This window comes from Bemisia tabaci, chromosome 2, assembly GCF_918797505.1.
Source record: "Bemisia tabaci chromosome 2, PGI_BMITA_v3".
Taxonomy (NCBI): domain Eukaryota; kingdom Metazoa; phylum Arthropoda; class Insecta; order Hemiptera; family Aleyrodidae; genus Bemisia; species Bemisia tabaci.
Window position 1 is genome coordinate 10,978,210 of NC_092794.1, and position 20,524 is coordinate 10,998,733.

General features: G+C 39.2%; 1 protein-coding gene across 1 annotated transcript; it reads left to right on the forward strand.

The window, feature by feature from the left end:
• The first annotated feature begins 6,514 nt into the window (after nucleotides 1–6,514).
• On the forward strand, nucleotides 6,515–20,524 carry LOC109037260 (uncharacterized). Its single transcript, XM_072296682.1, has 4 exons — nucleotides 6,515–7,082; nucleotides 10,779–11,105; nucleotides 12,386–12,421; nucleotides 17,850–20,524. The coding sequence occupies exons 1-4, from the start codon at nucleotides 6,602–6,604 to the stop codon at nucleotides 17,879–17,881; spliced, it is 876 nt and encodes a 291-aa protein (XP_072152783.1). The 5' UTR covers nucleotides 6,515–6,601; the 3' UTR covers nucleotides 17,882–20,524.

The window sequence follows — 20,524 nt, forward strand, 5'->3', positions numbered from 1 at the left end:
CATTTATGCGGCTCATACTTCAGGCCCTTCAGTCGTACCTTCACTTTAAATCCTTTTTTCGTTATCACCGCCGGAGAAAAAGGACATTGGCCCTCAAAAGCGGCAAAATTGTTTTCAAGGTTACTTACTACTCTATCATCGAGAAAGTGTTCTACGAAGCACGAACATCTTAGGACCGAATGTCTACGAACATTCCACATCAAAACGACAAAAATTACACTTTCAATACCAATACGACAATAAGCTACTTAAAATATACTCGAATCAGCTACATATTCAGGTTTAGGAACCTACCTCACTCATCTTTCAAGAATCAAAGTATTCGAAGTTCGAACAATGGAACTTCACGACCTCCTTCCCAAGTAGCAGTGATCGTGATAAATAGCGATTTTATCGGTTGGTTATCGCGATTATATCGATGGCAATATATTGAGATATCATCGCATTAAAAATTGCTGTACATGAATACATGGCGATTAAATCGCTGCACATCGCAATTTTCGTCGATAAAATCGTGATGAATTTTCGTCGATAAAATCGATATTAAATCGCCATTTATCGCAATTTTTATTTCGAAAATATTGCGATTTGGAACTATAAATTTCAGCCCGGTTTAAAAACAACGAAAGTGCCATTAGTCTCCCTATGCACGTAAGCGTTTTTCTAGAAGAGACAGAATTTACAGTTCCAAATTGCAAAATGCAGTCAACTTTTCGGGCGATAAAAGTGCGATTTTATCGCGATAAGATCAAGGATGTTCAGATGTTGATGATCCTGGCAATTTAATCACCGATGAAATCGCAATATATAGCGATTCTTCCTTTGAGAAATGTTACTTGGGTTAGGCAAATACACATGTTACAACGTAAATCGTTTTCAACCTTCCAACTAATTCACGTTACACCCGAGAGAGTTTGCCGTTGAAATATGATTTTGCGACTCCAATTGACAATAATTGCTCGACTGAAATTTTGGCTTCAGTCCAGCGGGAAAAGATAGGACACTTTGCAATCAAACCCGGCATTTGGTTCTACAACAGATTTTCCTTTCCTGACTAAGTACCTGCACATTTCTTATCAAATCCTCATCGGAACCCTTCCTGCACAGTATCGCCCTGCTTAAGAAGAATCCCGTATGAGCCTTCAAACGTTTCCAAATTTCCTTCGATATAATATGAATTCTGAGGGACACTTGTGAATTTTTCCCTTAGAAATTCTCAAGGAATATTATTGGCGATTAGATTTAGAGTATAGAAGCATTTCAAGAGAGCATACTCATGATTCTTCTGAAGAATAAAATAGTCCAGGAAACGTAACCGCAACACTCGAATAATCCTACGGCGATTTTCCTTAGCAGGGCAGAGTGTGCACATTTTCCATTTTGAATATAAGCAAAAGAGCCTTGCACAAAAAGGGCTAAAATTCTAAAATTCAAAAAGGGCAGAATCCCTCTTAACGTAGGAAAACATATTCCTTGGAGGCAAATGAAGGTTTTTTTCATTTGTTTCCATCTATGTGACTTTCAGACTTTTTACTATGTGAGGAAAATTGTAGACACAGAAAGAGCCATGCACAAATTCGCCCGTTTTTGGGCCCTCGAAATTGGGGTCGGTGTGAGGTTTTTTTTCATCTATAGGGTGACCCTTTACACATAATAAAATTTCAGATTGAGTATACGCACCGTTTTTGAGATATGGGGGGGCAAAGTCCCCGATTTTTACTCATATTTGCAGGTATTTTATAGTCGAACTTCGGCTGCTACAAGGTACCGGATGTAGATATTGAAGCGCGGTTTGCGGTGATTTGTCAAGCTATTTCTGGATTATTTTTTCACATCTTTTACAAACCCGCAAATGGTTTTTCGGGGGGGGGGGGGGGGGAGCTTTATTCATACTATCATGACCGTTCGTATACGTCTTACTGGCATTAATTGCTTCGTTCTCGACTCCTCTCCACGCCGTAATCATGATGGTATTTTCTGTTAGGAATCTTTCTTCTTCTTTATATTTGACCAATTCTAATGTTGTCTCCCCCTTTTTCCCTTTTTAAACCCCCCCCCCCCCAATTCTAAACACTCCCTCTCAAGTGTATATTCCTGTGCGGCAGATATGAAGGTGTTATTTGTGGGGAATTATTTTCTGTCTTTATGGTTGATAAACTTTGACCCCACCTATTTCCTCCTTCCCCCCTTTACCCCTGTTTCACCCCCCCCCCATTTCCACCGTACCTTACTCGAAGTTGTCTGCTCCCTCTGCAGCAGAAATGAGGATGTTTCCGGTAACTATTACACTATCCGATAACTATTATACTCTCACAAAAAAAAGTATTCAAGCATGTAAAAAAGAGAAAAGAGGGGGGGGGCAGTGGAAAGAGGGAATAAGGTAGGAAATATGAACTAGTGAGGGGGGATGGGAAAGAGAAAAAAGGGTGGGGGGTGTCTCCCTTGTATTGAGTTTAAAAAAGTAAAAAATTCTTCGCTGGAAACATCCTCATTTCTGCTGCGGAGGGAGCAGACAACTTCGAGTAAGGTACGGTGGAAATTGGGGGGGGGGGTGAAACAGGGGTAAAGGGGGGAAGGAGGAAATAGGTGGGGTCAAAGTTTATGAACCATAAAGACAGAAAAATAATTCCCCACAAATAACACCTTCATATCTGCCGCACAGGAATATACACTTGAGAGGGAGTGTTTAGAATTGGGGGGGGGGGGGGTTAAAAAGGGAGAAAGGGGGAGACAACATTAGAATTGGTCAAATATAAAGAAGAAGAAAGATTCCTAACAGAAAATACCATCATGATTACGGCGTGGAGAGGAGTCGAGAACGAAGCAATTAATGCCAGTAAGACGTATACGAACGGTCATGATAATATGAATAAAGCTCCCCCCCCCCCCCCCCCGAAAAACCATTTGCGGGTTTGTAAAAGATGTGAAAAAATAATCCAGAAATAGCTTGACAAATCACCGCAAACCGCGCTTCAATATCTACATCCGGTACCTTGTAGCAGCCGAAGTTCGACTATAAAATACCTGCAAATATGAGTAAAAATCGGGGACTTTGCCCCCCCATATCTCAAAAACGGTGCGTATACTCAATCTGAAATTTTATTATGTGTAAAGGGTCACCCTATAGATGAAAAAAAACCTCACACCGACCCCAATTTCGAGGGCCCAAAAACGGGCGAATTTGTGCATGGCTCTTTCTGTGTCTACAATTTTCCTCTCATAGTAAAAAGTCTGAAAGTCACATAGATGGAAACAAATGAAAAAAACCTTCATTTGCCTCCAAGGAATATGTTTTCCTACGTTAAGAGGGATTCTGCTCAATTAAAGCTAGGTATTACTTCGCTTATAGCAAAAACTTTATTACTTGTTCCTACGGAAATTAAGCTTGAATCACGATAAAAATATTTCTTGGCGGCAAATTGACCTACAGCTTCTCTCTCGTTGCCGGTCACATACCTTAAACTTTCACACAACTATACGAGGAATCGATGATTGTAACTTCATAGCTTGAAAAATGGGCTGCATTTTGCAATTTGGAACTGAAAATTCTAGCCCGGTTTAAAAACAACGTATGTGCCATTAGTTTCCCTATGCACATAAGTGTTTTCTCAGATGAGCCAGAAATCCAGAATTTATAGCTCCGAATTGCAAAATGCAGTTTGTTTTTGTTAAAGAGTAACTCTACGAAAGCATTAAGATAAGCATGAATGCTGCTGAAAAATTGTGGTATGTGGACGGAGTAACGGGTTTGTCCGAGAAAACATCCTTATGAGAAACTGGGATTATTTTCAGACGTGCCTTACACAAATTCCGGTATATTTTTGACAGCGGAACCCAAAAAGGACCTTCGTTTTAATGCATCATCTGCGAATTTTTTGAAAAATTAATTTCTTCCTGGGAAAGCTAAGTTTTAAACGGAAATGCCGATTTTTTTCTGGTTATAGGTAACCTTATTTACCAGCATGACCGCTCACACCTCTCTCGAATCACTTTACAACTTTCTAGCAACTTAGAAATAAGAATTATTTGTTGAAAAGTGCTATTATGAAATGGGAAATGTATGAAGAAAGTGAGCAAAAATGCAAAGGTTTAAAGCCAAAGCCCCCCCCCCCCCCCCGGGAAAATTGAGTCCAAATCACAAGCGTAAAAAACGATTAAGAACTTTTAACATGAACGGAGGAAAGTAACAATAAAAAATTATAGGGCCCACTAGAGACTCAGGTGAATCCGACGTAGTGTGAAGAACTTTTAGAAATTTATTTATTTATTTTTAATTACCTATTGAAAAACCATTAATAATTGGACGGAGTTAAACAGAAAGGAACCAAGCCACATCGGGATCGAACCGAGAAAAAGAGGTTTAAAGTTTGGCTCCTGCATAAGACTCAATGTAAAACATAAACTTCAAGTTCAATTTCTGCAAAATTTGCTCCAACAAAAACTTTAAATTTTTGGCGATAGATAGTAGAGCAGTGGCTGAGTTCAAAACCACTCATAACTCATTTTTTTCCAAAATGTGGGTTGGTTCCTTTCTGCTTAACTCAGTCCAATTAAAAAGAGACTCAATTAAGTAGAAGCATGGAAGGAAGAAGAACCAAACGATAAAATGATCAAACGTATTCAGCAGAACCACATCAGAGATGGCCTACTTTTTATTTAAGTGGTAATTTTTCAGCCAAAACCAAGTAGGTAATATCCTGACTTAAAACGTCGTATGTATGTATTCTAGTTTTAGTTCCAAGAGAAAACTTGCAGCAACCTGAAGTGGGCTCAGGATAATTCTGTTTAAATCCGTTCAAATGTGAGGGAGTAACATTTTAGTGAGAGCGAAAGAAAGTTTAAAAAAACGGAGTAGCGCATGTTAAGGTAACGGAGGGTGCCTTGCTGCCTTGCCGTGCCGCGAGAAGCGCGAAGCGCTGAAATAAGTAGGCAGCTTATCCGCAAGCCTAGGACGCACAATGTGTAAGCGGATGTATCGCAACGAACTCGGAAGGTGGTGAATCTGTGGAAAGTGAGAGTGACGAAATGAAACCAGGAAGAGGGTGAACCGTCGAGGTGACCGCGGAGGAGAAGGGTTCTACAGGTGAGAGGACAGCGGGAGGGAGGAGGAAAGTTCTAAGAAGTGGACGCCGAGGAAGGGTTGAAAACACAGCCCCGTGCAATTAGCCGACCGGCAGCCGGGCCCGGGGAGCTGGCGTCCGACGCGTCTGCTAATTGAGGCCGCTAATTTTGATGCTGGACTCAGCATCAAAACTGATGCAGCATCAGAAAAGGAGCCGGGAGTCGGCTTCACCAGGTGAAGCCGCCTCAACGGCATATGCGCTCCCCCGGCGCACTGATCGAGGCGGCATGAAAGTCCGCGCCGGGCCTCCGCCTCGCGCGCCGATGCGGCTCCGTTTATGATGCTCCCTCAAACCTCAGCTCTAAATCCCTGATCCTCACGCTGGCTGAAATACATACATACATACATGACAGAAAATGAATGACATATATATTCGTGATCTACGACTCGAGATCGGTGCTCTTTACATGGTCCCAGGTCTAGGTCCCACCATGAGGGAGAACGCAATAGTGTATCTTTCCTTCGGAAAATACACTAAAAATGTCCTGATGGCGAATTTTGTAGACTCAGCCGTTTTGCTACCTACCGTAGAGATCCCCGTCTGGCGAGTTACACGCCTGGGGCGTGGCGCCCGTTACAAGTCGATCGTTAATTTCCTAAAAATTGAGTTTACCCCGGAAAACCGTGTTTTTACGAGAAAATTGATGTTCCGGCAAATCCCGATATAATGGAGCAGTTTTGTTATCATTCTCGGACTCAGCGTTAAAAAACAAAAAAAAAACATCCGTCACATGTTGAGGTTTATTTCCTGAAAATTGAGTTTACTCCGGAAAACCTTCTTTCTATACATGAAAATCGATTTTCCGGAAATTCCTGATAGAATAGAACAAAATGGGCAGCATTTTCGTACTTAGCGTAAAAAAGTACGTATGAAATGCCTATACGATATTTTTAGTTTTGTTTTCGGATGCAGACCTATGTAATTATTTGAGATTTATCACCGTCATTTTACCCTTAGCGTTTTCTGGATATTTCAGTTGTTTCACCGCCATAACGATGGGTAAAAAATTTTTTTGGAGGTGTCCATTACCACTTTTCCCGTTCAATTTTTCCTGCCAAAGCCGAATATGACCTCAGATTTTTTCTAGAAATTTCACATTTTCCGGGAATGAATTTTCCCGAAAGAAGGTGCTTTTCAATGTAAAATCCCATAAAAAAAAGATGGCTCTCTCGGCACGGGTTAATATTAAGCGATTTTGCTGAAACTTGGCAGAGTGTTTTTTGATCAAATGGATCAGTTTCTGGGGTAAGACCGAAAAAAATCCGACATTGCCAACTTTGGGCCACCCTATAGATCGAATCTAAAACACCCCCAAAACCCCCCAAACCCTACACCCCAACAAAAACACGATTCTGTGACCAGCGCAACTGACCCATTTGCAGATGCAATCGTACCGGGACCGGAACTGGGACTTGGACCGCGCTTTATCACTTAGCGACAGTTGCAGGAGCGTATCGAGACAATCTCTTTTTTCGGATATGCGGATCGCCAACAATAATTGTAAAAGTGCCTTCGAACTTCTGCCAAAAACATACAACGTCTGCAACGGTTGGCAAGAGGCCGTGTGCCGCTTCATCCATCCTCCCGGGAGAGTTTTTGGGACTTACCTCTGTACCGTCAAGGTCTCCAATGTGATCAGGTCCTTCGAGGACTGCGCGCCGGCCCTCGGACGTCCAACCTTTGGCGAGGAGAGCATCACCAGCACCACCCCCAGCGTCCCTACGATGGGTGGAAACCCCAAGATGTTGTGTTTTACAACCCCCAGGATGCAGACCGAGGATCCCAGGAAGAAACGTCGCTTATCCCCACCAGCCCCTGTACCCCATGCAATCCCGGATCCCTCTTTTGTTCCTACAATCCTGGAGTCCTCTTGGGATCCTCCAGTCGCGGAGTCCTCTAGGGCTAGGGTTAAAAAATCCAAGACCCGTCCTTGCAGAATTGCAGATGCTGCGTCACAAGGTATTTATGGCTAAACTCTGATTTCTTCATAATAGCCAAGGTTCTATAATGTCGTGGGAATTGATTTTTAAAAAAATCGAGCTACAAGCCAAAAATAAGCAAGTAATACTCAAACTACATGTAGATAGTTGAAAAATATAATAAAACTCTCAAGAAACAAAGCAAACGCTTCGACCGCCTAAAAACTGCGATTTTCTTCTGTGTTGATTTTGTTCCAAGATGTAGTTGCCGACAATTTTGTATTGTCGTATAGTTTGCTAATAGTTTTGTATTTTAAGCGCTCAGCCGATAGGCAGCGCTTTTTGATTTCGACTTGCCTCTGAGTACTAGTATACTAGTGCTAATGCGTTTAAATGGCGCACCAGCTCATCGATGTGTAGGCTTTTTTGGGGGGGGGGGGGGTCCATTTTTAAAATAAATAAAGCTGTGAAAACTGTATTTTATGCTTTTAACGTAATGCGCAGGTAGTTTCGATCGTTTGTCTATAAGAAAATTTCTTAGCGGTAGAGTAATTCTTATCGAAATTGATCGTTGAACTCAAATGAAGCCTAAAAAAACGTGCCTGATGAGCTCAACGGTGAGCTCATTTTCGGGAAACAAAAATACGCGTTTACGGTTTCCTTGGTAACCATTGTTTGCTATGATTACGTAGCATGGTGTCAACGATCATGGTGTCAACAAACAGTTTTTCTAAGTTTTTGTTGACACCATGATCATCCAAAAATAAAAAATTCTGACCCTTATGAAAAATGATCACGGTGTCAACGATCACGACGTCAACGAAACTTAAAACTTGCCTCAGTAACACCTTTTAAATTTCAAGTCTTGTTTTTCTTGTGCTATTTACTCTAACCTAACCTAACCTAACCTAACCTAACCTAACCTAACCTTACCTAACCTAACCTAACCCAACTTTACCTAACCTAACCTAACCTTACCCAACTTCACCTTACAAGACCTATCCCACTTTCACAGAGCTTAACTTTCCCCGACCTTACCCTACATAACGTTAACCTTACCTACTTAATGTAACCGTACGTACATGTCCTGACCTAAACTAACCTAATCCAACTATACGTGACCCAGACCTCTCCTGTACACTTAATTTTTTAATTTTACTCACAAGGAGGATATTTTTCTGTTTGTTGACACCGTGATCGTTGACACCATGCTCAGGGCCCATTTTTGCGTTTTACTACCTGATCACGACGTCAACAATCGTTGACTCCATGATCAGATTTTTGGTTTGTTGATACCATGATCGTTGCCACCATGCAACGTTACCTTTGCGATCAGCTGATGTTTTATTTCCATTTCCCAGCCAAGTCGACGGAGTTTATACTTCCTTCCTTCACTAAATACATTTACTAACACCTGAGCGCTTTTCTAATACGACAGTATTAGAACTTTCCCGCTTGTTTTTTATTTCTTTTTTATTTTGTAAAATGTTTCCGATGATTGTTCCTTACGCACTGAAGAAGATTGCAGTTTGTAGGCGGTCGAAATGTTTGCTTCGTTTCTTGTAAGTTTTATATTATTTCTCATCTATGCATTATATAGTTTGAAATATTACTTGATTATTTTAGGCTTGTAGCTCCGTATTTTCTTAAATCAATTATACCGAGTTCTATACAGATTAGCCAGCCTTTGGCATTGATTTGTTCTATATTTCATTATCTAATACCAAGGGGCTGTGCCCCCTGGCTGCTAAGTGGATTCCTGTGAGTAATATTAACAGATCGTTCATATGGAGACTATCTGTTATCGTTGGACGCCAAAATCACAGGAACCTGCCCGTAGGACGAGTTGCAACGAAAAAAATGAACATCTACCTTGTTCAAATGGGAGAAATCACAATTTTATCACGTGATGCAAAAAAAATTGGGTCATATTTCCAAAATCTGGAAAGAAAGGCTTATTAGGAGACGGTCTCGTGTCGACAGCGACAAGCGCATGGAAATCGGCCCGGTATATTTGTAGAACAAACTGTGACAAAAAATGAAGATTTAGGTGGTCAGCGAGCATTAAGTAATTATCACAAAAGGCACTTATGTAATAGCATAATCCCGACCCTTCTCTGATAATTTCGCGATTTCCATAACCAAAACGAGAAGAATTCTCGTATTACCTATTGGCGATTTTTCAGAAACAGTTTTCATGAAATTTCTGCTATTTCCGCAGAAATTATCCTCGGTCTCCAAGAAGTTTCCAATTACTTCAAACACAAAAGAGAATATTTGACGACCTATAAAAAAATCTATACCTGACCAACTTTTTACATGATCCACAACGTTTTTCAAGTGCCAAAAATGCCCTGATTTTTTTATTTTCCAGGTTGCTAAACGTCCTGGTATTTCTAGTATTTTTTGACGAAAAAGACGCCTTATATACGGTTAAAGGTTTTAAAAATCAGTTAGAAGAACTCTTGGACTCTATTCTAGAGAGGGTTATTTTAATAAACTGTAGTCATAAACAAACACAGATGCTTTGAAAGAAAAATGAAAAAGAAATAAGAGGGAAAAAAATTTGGACACGTCTCAAAAAAAATTCATTTTAAAATTTGCTTTTTTTTGGTAATTTGAAGTGGGCGCTTTGCCTGTTCCAAAGAAAATATTCTTCAAAAATATTTTCTGGAATTTTCATTTGCTTTCAAATGGTAAGCATTTAAACAAAAAGCCTCTCTGTAATATACGATGCTTTGAGATTTGAGAGAGCCCACTGTGGCCACTGAAGTGATAAACTCAAACTATGAAACTTGTCTGTATGTATTTTTAAATCATGATGGATCCGACCGATGCATTTCCATTTCAAATTTCCTTCTTTTTTATATATATATAAAAAAAAAATTAGAATAATTTTAACATCGATATCATGGGTGCAAACAATTAAAAAAATAAAAACGCACCCAAAGTAAAGCTCAACTTCGCGCTGCGGAGTCAGATTCTACCAAAGTTAGGTCAAATCTCCTTCCTCCCCATACGGATTGTCGAGGGGCCTCTCGCCTCTCCTCCCCTCTCATTCTAATTTTTAATTCCTCTCTCCTTTTATCTGGTCTCGGTAATGTCAATAGACCACTAGACAAGATACGAATTTCAGCATTCTGATACATGTTTCGTAACTAAAATTTCACGTAGAATACGATGCGCACAACAAAAATTACCGCAATTAACTCCTTACGAAGATATTTAATGATTCTTGATGCGTGAATTCAAACTACCCGCTCATGAAAACTCCATGCTCTACCTGATTCCCATCGCGCGCTAAACGTTTATCATGACAGTCTCTGCGATATAAAAATCTGGCAACCTCAATCTTGGCGCTTTGGCTCAGCCATAGCAAATTGCTAATAGTTTGAACAAAACATGGTGGGAAATGAACATTGCTCGATTGAGAAGCTTGCTGGAACCGTTGTAGTGCGCGATTTGACTCACGTAGAGCTTTGAGTTTCTTGTGAGCGGGCAGTTCAAATTTCTCGTAACCAATGTGAAACATGAACAAACACGTTAATATCTTCGTTAGGAGCTAGTTTCAGTAATTTTCGTTGTGTGAATCGTTTTCTACGTAGATTTTTGGTTTAGAAATATGTATCAGATTCCTTAAATTCATACCTTGTCTAGTGGTCCATTACCGAGACCAGAAAAACCTCTTCCTGAAATACGGGATTCAATTAATATGTAAGTTATTTTCACGGTGTAGGACGTCGATCCCGTCGTCGACGTACTTCAACTTCTGGAAATCAGAATCCACGACCTCCGTCCGGATTCGTCCATGATCCCGATTTCGGTACAGCTGATCTGGATGGTGCAGAATCACAGTACACTATGGAGGTTCTATCCCGTCGTCGAAGTACTTCAACTCCTGGAGATCAGAATCCACGACCTCCGCCCGGATTCGTCCATGATCCCGATTTCAGAATAGCTGATCTGGATGGTGCAGAATCGCAGTACACTATGGAAGTACGCAATCCGGAACCCGGATCCGAGACTGGAAACTTCAGTGGTTCTCGTGGTCGGAATGAGGAAGGTACGTACTGTGGCAGAGACGTTGGAGGGAAAAAGAAACATAGAAACCATACAAGGAGGTGGAAAAGGCAACCCCCCCCCCCCCCGAATTTTAGAATGGACTAGTGGACAAGGTTACGAATTTAAGCAGTCAGAAATATGTCCCAATGTCCCATAACCAAAATTTCACGTAGAGTGAAGAACAACTTAATGAGCCAATTTACATAATAAAATGACAACTTAAATTGAAGAAGGGCTGCCCCCCCTCCAAAAAAAAAACCAAAAAAAAAAAAAACACGATAAAATGTTACATTTTATTTCACGTAGAACTCGATTCGCGTGACGCAATTCCTAAAATGAACTCTAAAGCAAGATATTAATGTTTTTCAATGCAAAAATTCCTTCTCATGAAAAACCAACAATTTTATTTTAGTTAAATCGGACATTGAAAAGTACTTGAGACTAGTAACGTTACTACTTACTCTGACCGTGCACTATCAAAACTTTTGAAGTAAAATGTTGGACTAGAGTGTTCAGAGTCTTGGAGCGATGCGAGTGAACATAGCTTGAAGTAATCTCGACTGGGTAAGGAGTGCACTTCACTCCTCATCCAGTATGTATTAATCCGAGTTGATTTCATGCGTACCTCAACACGATACCATACACCCACTCAGCATAGAACCTTAGTACAATCTTAGTATAATATTGAACATCTTACACATCAACATTGCAGCCATATTATGTCCATCTTAGTAAGAATGAGGTAAGATTGCATCAATGTTGATGTGCTACTGCCAGGGACTTGCCTGAACATTGCAGCAACATTGATAGTAAGGTTGAAGTGACATTACAATAATCTTACATAATATTGATATGCCCCCGTCAACATTGTTATCAGGTTGACACTTCTTGACACCTCCTTGCTTGCCGGTCTATCAAGCTTACATAAATGTTGATATTGTCAGTCTCATCCTGACAATACTGATTTAACATTCCATCCATATTAGTAACATTACATCAACATAGTCACCAAATAACAACATTGCTTTAAGATATCATGCTGAGTGGGTCTGGCCTCACACTTCACTCCAAAATTTCAGACCATGTGCAGTGAGAATTTTCCTTTTTAATTGATTCCTTCACATCACTTATTTGCAGCAAATTCAAATTAATACATTGTATACATGAGTCAATGATCCAACTTATCAACACCTGGTGTTGGAACTCACAGTTTTTTCTCTTGATTCCGCTTATGTGGGAATGTGATTAACTTCCTGATGTTTTGCTTATTTTTTATTTTAGCTCCCGCTCCGCAACGGAGAGAGAAAGGCAAAAAAGGTTAGTCTGAAAAGATGCTTCTCTAGTGTTGGATATCACCGTTTTTTCCTCTTGATCTCATTTTTATAGGAATACTAGCAACCAGCCCGTGCTTCGCACGGTGATAAACCGTCATTAATGAAATTACACCATGTTATAACAATAACTTTTGTATTAATATATTTTACTATACCTATTATGCCCATATTTATATTTTTTAATATAATTATTCAGAAGCTACAAAATATTTTTACATGTGGGGGCTGTTGTTGTACCCATCAGCAAAAACAAAAAACATGTTTGCGAGTATCAATTTTGTAAATATGGTAGTAATTTATAGACCCAGCAGTCTTGAAATTAAAAAATAAATAACTGTTGTAAGAAGATGTATTTATTAATTTCAATAAATAAAAAAGGCAAATTTTGAGATGTTGCTCTACACTAAAAACATTAAATAAAAAATCATACAAAAGAATAAACTTAAAAAATATAAAATCATGAGTGTGACAGACATTTTGAGATCTTGCGCTAGACCTAAAAAAGTAGTCAAGTTATTTATTTTAATTGAATAGCAACTTGAATTGACAATAAATTTTGAAAGAAGATATAACATGCTCTGAAATTTTGGAAATTGGAATTGGAATTTTGAATTTATCATCATTTAATAACAATTTAAATTTATAATCTGGAAAAATTAAATTATTCCGGAAAATAATTTCGGACTTTTAATGTGAAGTACCAGTATTGTGATGCCTTGCATTTCAAAAAAGAGGAGGTGAACGGCCATTTTAACAGATGCTGTCATAATGGTCTTCTCAGACTTGCCGAGCCTGGAATCGAAGACTAACTTCGAGACCTCTTCTCCAAACCTATTTTCATGATCAACATTTTGAGGTACAACAGTTGTATGGCTTTTGCATCTCTGTCTGCTTCCGAAGCTCATATAATTTTGAACCAAATCTTCTGCTATTGAATACGAAAAATCATGGAGAATTTAAGTTTTATGTTAACCAGCTTCTCGAAAGAAAAATAAAATTTCTAAGGAAGTCTGCAACGTCGCAAAAGAAGAAACGTCGTCTCTCATTTTGCCCAAAAATATGTATGTATAAAATTGAAGGCATTATGACTGGCCTCTCTCAACTTATATTCGTATGTAACGATAAACAATGGGACGCGTTTGCTACGGCGCCTTGATACAACTATATAACCTCGACGGATGTCTGTATTGCTTTCAAAAAATTGAAGGCGTTTTGACCCCCTGCTCATACTACCTGTAGTTGATTCGATCGACAAACGCGTTGGTCGGCGGTGACGGGGACTTGATGCATTTTTTTAAACTTGATGGATGTCCGTATCGCACGACTGAAGTGCGAAACCACGTATCTCCGTTGCGGTGTTTCAAAATTTCCCGTTCCTAATTCATCCCTTCCATGAGAAACAATCCAAATTTACGACTATAAATTTTGAACCAAATCTTCTGCAATCGCATACGAAAAATCATGGAGAATTTAAGTTTTTTTGTTAACCAGCTTCTCGAAAGAAAAATAAAATTTCAAAGAAAGTCTGCAAAGTCGCAAATGGAGAAACGTCGTCTCTCATTTTGCCCAAAAATATGTATGTATAAAATTGATGGCATCATGACTGGCCTCTCTCAAATTATATTCGTCTGTAACGAAAAACAATGGGACGCGTTTGCTACGGCGCCTTGATACAACTATATAACCTCGACGGATGTCCGTATTGCGTTCAAAAAATTGAAGGCGTTTTGACTCCCTGCTCATACTACCTGTAGTTGATTCGATCGACAAACGCGTTGGTCGGCGGTGACGGGGACTTGATGCATTTTTTTAAACTTGATGGATGTCCGTATCGCACCGACTGTAGTGCGAAACCACGTATCTCCATTGCGGTGTTTCAAAATTTCCCGTTCCTAATTCATCCCTTCCATGAGAAACAATCCAAATTTACGACAATAAATTTTGAACCAAATCTTCTGCAATCGCATACGAAAAATCATGGAGAATTTAAGTTTTTTTGTTAACCAGCTTCTCGAAAGAAAAATAAAATTTCAAAGAAAGTCTGCAAAGTCGCAAATGGAGAAACGTCGTCTCTCATTTTGCCCAAAAATATGTATGTATAAAATTGATGGCATCATGACTGGCCTCTCTCAAATTATATTCGTCTGTAACGAAAAACAATGGGACGCGTTTGCTACGGCGCCTTGATACAACTATATAACCTCGACGGATGTCCGTATTGCGTTCAAAAAATTGAAGGCGTTTTGACTCCCTGCTCATACTACCTATGTAGTTGATTTGATCGACAAACGCGTTGGTCGGCGGTGACGGGGACTTGATGCATTTTTTTAAACTTGATGGATGTCCGTATCGCACGACTGAAGTGCGAAACCACGTATCTCCGTTGCGGTGTTTCAAAATTTCCGTTCTTAAATCATCTCTTCCATGAGAAACAATCCAAATTTACGACTTTAAATTTTGAACCAAATTTTCTGCTATCGAATACGAAAAATCATTGAGAATTTAAGTTTTATGATGACCAGCTTCTCGATGGAAAACTAAAATTTCAATAATTTTTCCATCACAATACTGGCACTTCACATTTAAAAGTCCGAAATTATTTTCCGGATAATCATTTTCGATAATATTATCAGTGCTCTGCCGAAATGAATTGAGGTCATTTCCTTGTTCACCCCTACGTCGTACATTATCTATCTCACTGAGATAGCCATCATGCCGCACTTTGCGTCGCGCGGATAAATTGCGAGAAACATTGCCACGCTTCGCCGGACGCCCACGTTTTCGACTCCGATCCATTCTCAATATTAAAACGAATACGCGCACTTTACTAAAAATTCGAGATTCTTCATACACGACAAATATTAACAAAATTCAAAAGACGACGCGCACTGTACGAAAAAATCGGAATTCTTCATAAACGACGAATATCCATGACGACGAACGCCTCGGGCAGCCGAGTCATCAGGTGACCGAGAACGAACAATTTCGTGAAATTACAGATTTCGTGATTTTGGCAACACTGCTCCGGTTCGGAATCTCCAAAATTAGATAGAAAAAACAGCTGATCGAGACGCAATAAAAGAAGGGAAACCACGACGACCAGACGACGACGATCGATCGCGCAACACCGCTCTAACACACGGGTCACCCTATTTTAGCGTGTTTTCAACCCTTAGAATCAAAATTTCTAAAATCGGACGACGAATTGCACCCCTTCAGCACGAACCGCACATGCGTACAAAGTTTCAAGGAAATCCGCCTTCGGGAAGTCGCTGAAACATTGGGTACAAAATTGGGGCCTCTCCTTTATAGTTTTAGATAATTAACTCCCCGATGTTTTATTTCGTTGTTTTGAAGATCCTAAGAAACTCTACACAGGACAGTCTGAAGGTACACTGAAAAAAAAATCTCGGTGTATTTACTAAGAAAAGGGTAAAATTACCAAGAATTCAGGGTTCTATTTGATCCCAGTTTTTTCTTGGTAATAAATAATTTTACCGAGACTTTCTCGGTAATTTTACTGGACCTTGGTAAAAACGCCAATATTTTTTATCGACTGTGGTAAAATTACCGAGATAAAATGGCAAAGTTACCGGGAATTGATTACCAATAAAAGTGGTATTCTCACCTGAAAAAAAACAGTAAAAATACCGGGTTTTAGGCAAGCTTATCAGTCTATCTTGGTAAAATTACCGCAATAATTGGTAAAAAAAAAGTAAGATGGTAAAGGTACCAACGGACCTTGGTAAAAACGCCGAGAATTTTTTTTCAGTGTATGCTCATTGCTCCTCTTTTGTGATGCTGAATGATAGAAAAAATGAAACATAAATGAAATTCTAATTGTTGTCGAGAGTTAATCCCTGACAATCCATACTTTGGGACCCTCGTAAGCTGTGAAGTAAATTAGCCTCATTCATCTAAATGTGCGTGATATTTTTAAAACTCCGCACAATGCAAATATAAATGTATATCGGCATTCAGGATTAAATAGTTAGACTATAGCAGCGTGTCACGCCGGTCAAAATAATAATTTTTCCCCTCCATGAAATGTTTATTTGAAAGTGCTCCCAGTCAGGGCTCTTGTCAGGGCTCTAGCCCAGTGTGTTTTTTATTGGGGTGGAGGGTTGATCGTATCGTTTATTCTGAATTTTGGCTACAATCAAGGACCGAAACATGACTTTTACATCATTTATAGTAGTGAACCGAACATGGTCTCGGAGATATCAAAATCTCAAGTCAACGGGGGCTTCCATGGGGACCAAGGTGAAGTTCTTTATCCTAAAATATCTAAGATTTTCCGAGAGCCCCCATAAAGTTGAGAATTCGAAAGTAAGGTCATAGAACATAGTTAAATTCAGCAATGAACCAAGATTGTGGGAAATGTGCTTGTTTCTATGAGTTGTAATTGGTCTATAACGGTCACCAAAATTCTGGAAAAACGATTATTTTCGCGAAAATCTGGAGAAACGTATTTTCGACTACAGGCATTTTTGAAAGAAAAAACTTTCAATCAGGGTTATCATATTATTTTGACCCGAGGAAAATTTCTTGATGGAAGCACAAATGACTACTTCAGCCGCCTAATTGTTGTGATTTTGTGTTGGCCGGCTGGCTCGTATGGAGTGTGTTTCGCTCTTCACCGGTGGATATTAATCCAAGTTGATTTTACGCGTACCTCCTCACGATTTCGTACGCTCTGGCCCCACACTTCACTTCAAATCAGACAACATGCAGAGATAATTTTCCCCTATGATTCTTCCCACATCTCTCAATCGCAGCAAATTTAAATTAATAGTTTTTTTACATGAGTCAATGATGCAACTTATCGACACCTGATTTTGTATTTCACAGCTTTTTTCTTGATCCCATAGACTGACTTAGTTATGCTACGTCATTCGATATAATGTCAAACTCTTGGTTCAAACCACAGCAAACTAACATAACCTCATGTACGAATTCTTTATGCGTTAATTGTGTTAATTTATTGAAATTTAGGCATTGACCGATCACAAATCAATTAAACACGAGAAATTTCGATCGGAAGAAATGGAAGAAACACTCGGACGCGAACGCATCTTACCATCGCACCGTGGCGCAAAGGGTGCGAATCAGAAACACGGTTCCGTGTTTGTTTAAATTTGAACCAAGGGTTCGATATGATATCGAATGGCGCAGCCACCAAATCAGTCTATTTGTTGCAAGGTGGTGAAATTGTGCTGGGTCCTAACCATTATGCGAGGAAAACAACGCCAATCCAAAAATTTCAATTAGAGTCAAACATTTTTGAGCTGTAATTTCACCACCTTGTTGCATATAGAGTTCGGACCATTTCTTGGTGTTTTTTCCCCCGTCAGTCTATTTGTATAGGAATTTGATTGACTCCCTAATCTTTTATTTCGTTTGTTTTTCAGCTCTTTGGAACTTTCCATTCTCAAAAGGATAGTCTGAAAGTATAAGCTTCTCCTTTATGGTGCTGGTGAATAATAGATATGGCGAAACGTGAATGTAATAATTGTCGGGAGGCATTCCGTTGCATCGGGATCCTTGTAAGCTATGAAGCAAATTAGCTTTAATTCCTCGTCCGCTCACGAAAGAACGTAACTAAATTTCAATTTTGCCAAATTTCCCCTCGCCAATTGCATCTTCAACAGGCAACTCTTGGACATTCCTGACTTAAAATTTCACTATAATTGTCCTTTGAAAAATTTTATGAAACCATAACAGAAAGAATAAACAGCACTGTGTTCAAAAAGGAACACTTTGCCTTCGGGTTTTCTTTTTTTCATGGATTTTGTGTGCAGTAGCACTACTCCTTTTGTGTCTTCAGATGAAGAAATTTTTAGAAATTAAAGTGACATACGCAGCTTCTTCGGGAGTATTCCGGGAGGCCACAATTAATTGGGTGGTTCTCCACGAATTGCGACAGCCACGTCGAGGTGCTTGCCTTTACCGGCCGGCAACGGTGTGGAAAAAATTGACCGCGGACAATTCGATTCCTATCAAGGAGACAGCCTCAACCCTCAACCTGGACATGACACGCACGGAAGATATGCGGCGTGTTAGTATTTTCATGGTGCAATCCAAAACAGAAACAAGTAGCTGCTGTCTATTTAATGCTGGCCATTTAGCAGACCACCATAGTCATCATGGTGGAAGCTGACAGCCAATTGGACTGTATTTTGCAATTTGGAACTATAAATTCTGCCTCCTCTGGAAAAACACTTATGTGCATAAGGAAACTAATGGCACATACGTTGTTTTTAAACCGGGTCAGAATTTATAGTTCCAAATTGCAAAATGCAGTCCTATGGAATCCAGGTCTAGGAACTCGAGCCTGGCGCGATAAACATTTAGGAGCCCTAGCCCAAACTTTCATATAATTATTCATGTTTTGTTTTTTTGTTCTACCGCCCTCCCTTTTACTGTCGCAATGTGTTTTTCATTAATGTTCAAGTAATGTTTTAAATGGTTTTCAGTGTGTTTTATTAGGTTCTCGATTTTTTAATGTGTGTTTTTGGTAATAGGACGAAATGTCCAAAGTCAAAAAAGTCCATTTCTAAAACAAGTCCAAATATCTAGAATGTCCAATAGCGGTATTATGGCCGAAAATAAAAATGCCCACTGAGGAAGTATGACAAACTACCAACAGGTAATGGTAATATGAATTATGACTCACAATAGGACATTTGGGCATTTTTAATTTTGGCGATGGTACCGCTTCTGGACATTCCAGGTACTCGGAAATTTTTTACCCATGGACTTCTCTTATATTGGACATTTTTTCACTCGAAGCATTTGCTTCTGGACCTTTTGACCTATCACCCGCACTTGTCGACAAAGTAGATTCACTCGGAAAGGAGCTCTTCTCAAATAGCTTTAGTTTTTGTTTTTGGATGGTTTCACTTCTTCTTTCTGATAGATAACGTATGTCCTGTTTGCAAGGCAGTTTTTAAAAAGCGGGTGCAGTTATTATTTCATTCACCAACTCACGACGAAAGACAAACTAGCTGCTCTATTTGCGGAAAGTCCTTCAAAACTGTTGGAAACAAGAATAGGCATGAAAAGATACACAAAAGAAATTGACCACGATTTAAAATTGGACTACGTTTTGCAGTGAGGATTTACTACAACTGACTTATTCGTGTGATTATATTATTGGAAGTTGGCAACACTGTTTTCTCCATTTAAAACTATGTTAAACAATCGATTCTACGCGAGACTTCCCATCTCGCCTAGAATCGATATATTCTATGGATTTAAATAGAGCATTAACAGTGTTGCCAACTTGTTGGAATCGCCACTGGTCGTTGGGCGTAAACTAAGAATGCCAAAGATTCTTTTGTTCTCGTCCGTCGCGCGCCTTGAAAAGCATCACGTGAACATTCGAATGTCGGCGACTTCCCCCCGTAAAACGTGTATTTTTTTAGAATAATTCTAAATATTTTGATACATTGTTTTTGACATTCTTTAGATATTCTCCATCAAAATTGCAAAATAAGTAATCTCGAATATACCATTAGTTCTGTTTTGTGCTTGGTATTGAATTTCAATACATTCTATCACCAAATTTTAGTGTGATTCAAACGATAAGGCGAACACTGCCGTGCTAAACAAGAAAGTCGTAAATCCATCAAGATTTTACCGCAATTTTTGGAACTTAACTCTTTATAAAATAAAGACTTTCATCCATGTACCTCATATTTTCAGGTTGTGCTCTTGAAAGTATTTACGAAAGAATTCAGTAAAAACATTGTTCCAAGGTACACAAGTTTTTCTGCTATGATACATTGTTTCCAAAAAATTTATTTCACGTCGTTTTTGCGTCGCACGGCAGAACAGTTGAACAACTTTCTTCCCCTCCTCTAGTTTTCTCTGCCGAAAGTTCACATTACATGTATGGAACTGAAGATTACCCCACATAAGGACTGAGCGTAAAGTAACAATTAATTTCTGCATCACAGTTCTAAAATTATTTATCTATTCCTTACTAGCAGGAGGACGGTTGTATTAACTTCTCAAAGAACTATTTTTATTTTTTTTTTTTTAATAAAGAAATTAAAATAACTCTTTAAAGAAACTGTTACAA

Coding starts and splice junctions, on each gene's coding strand:
- LOC109037260 (XM_072296682.1), top strand. CDS start 6,602: ATGCGGATCGCCAACAATAATTGTAAAAGTGCCTTCGAACTTCTGCCA. Junction 11,106..12,385: donor TCGTGGTCGGAATGAGGAAG/GTACGTACTGTG, acceptor TTTTTATTTTAG/CTCCCGCTCCGCAACGGAGA. Junction 12,422..17,849: donor GAGAGAGAAAGGCAAAAAAG/GTTAGTCTGAAA, acceptor TTTGTTTTTCAG/CTCTTTGGAACTTTCCATTC.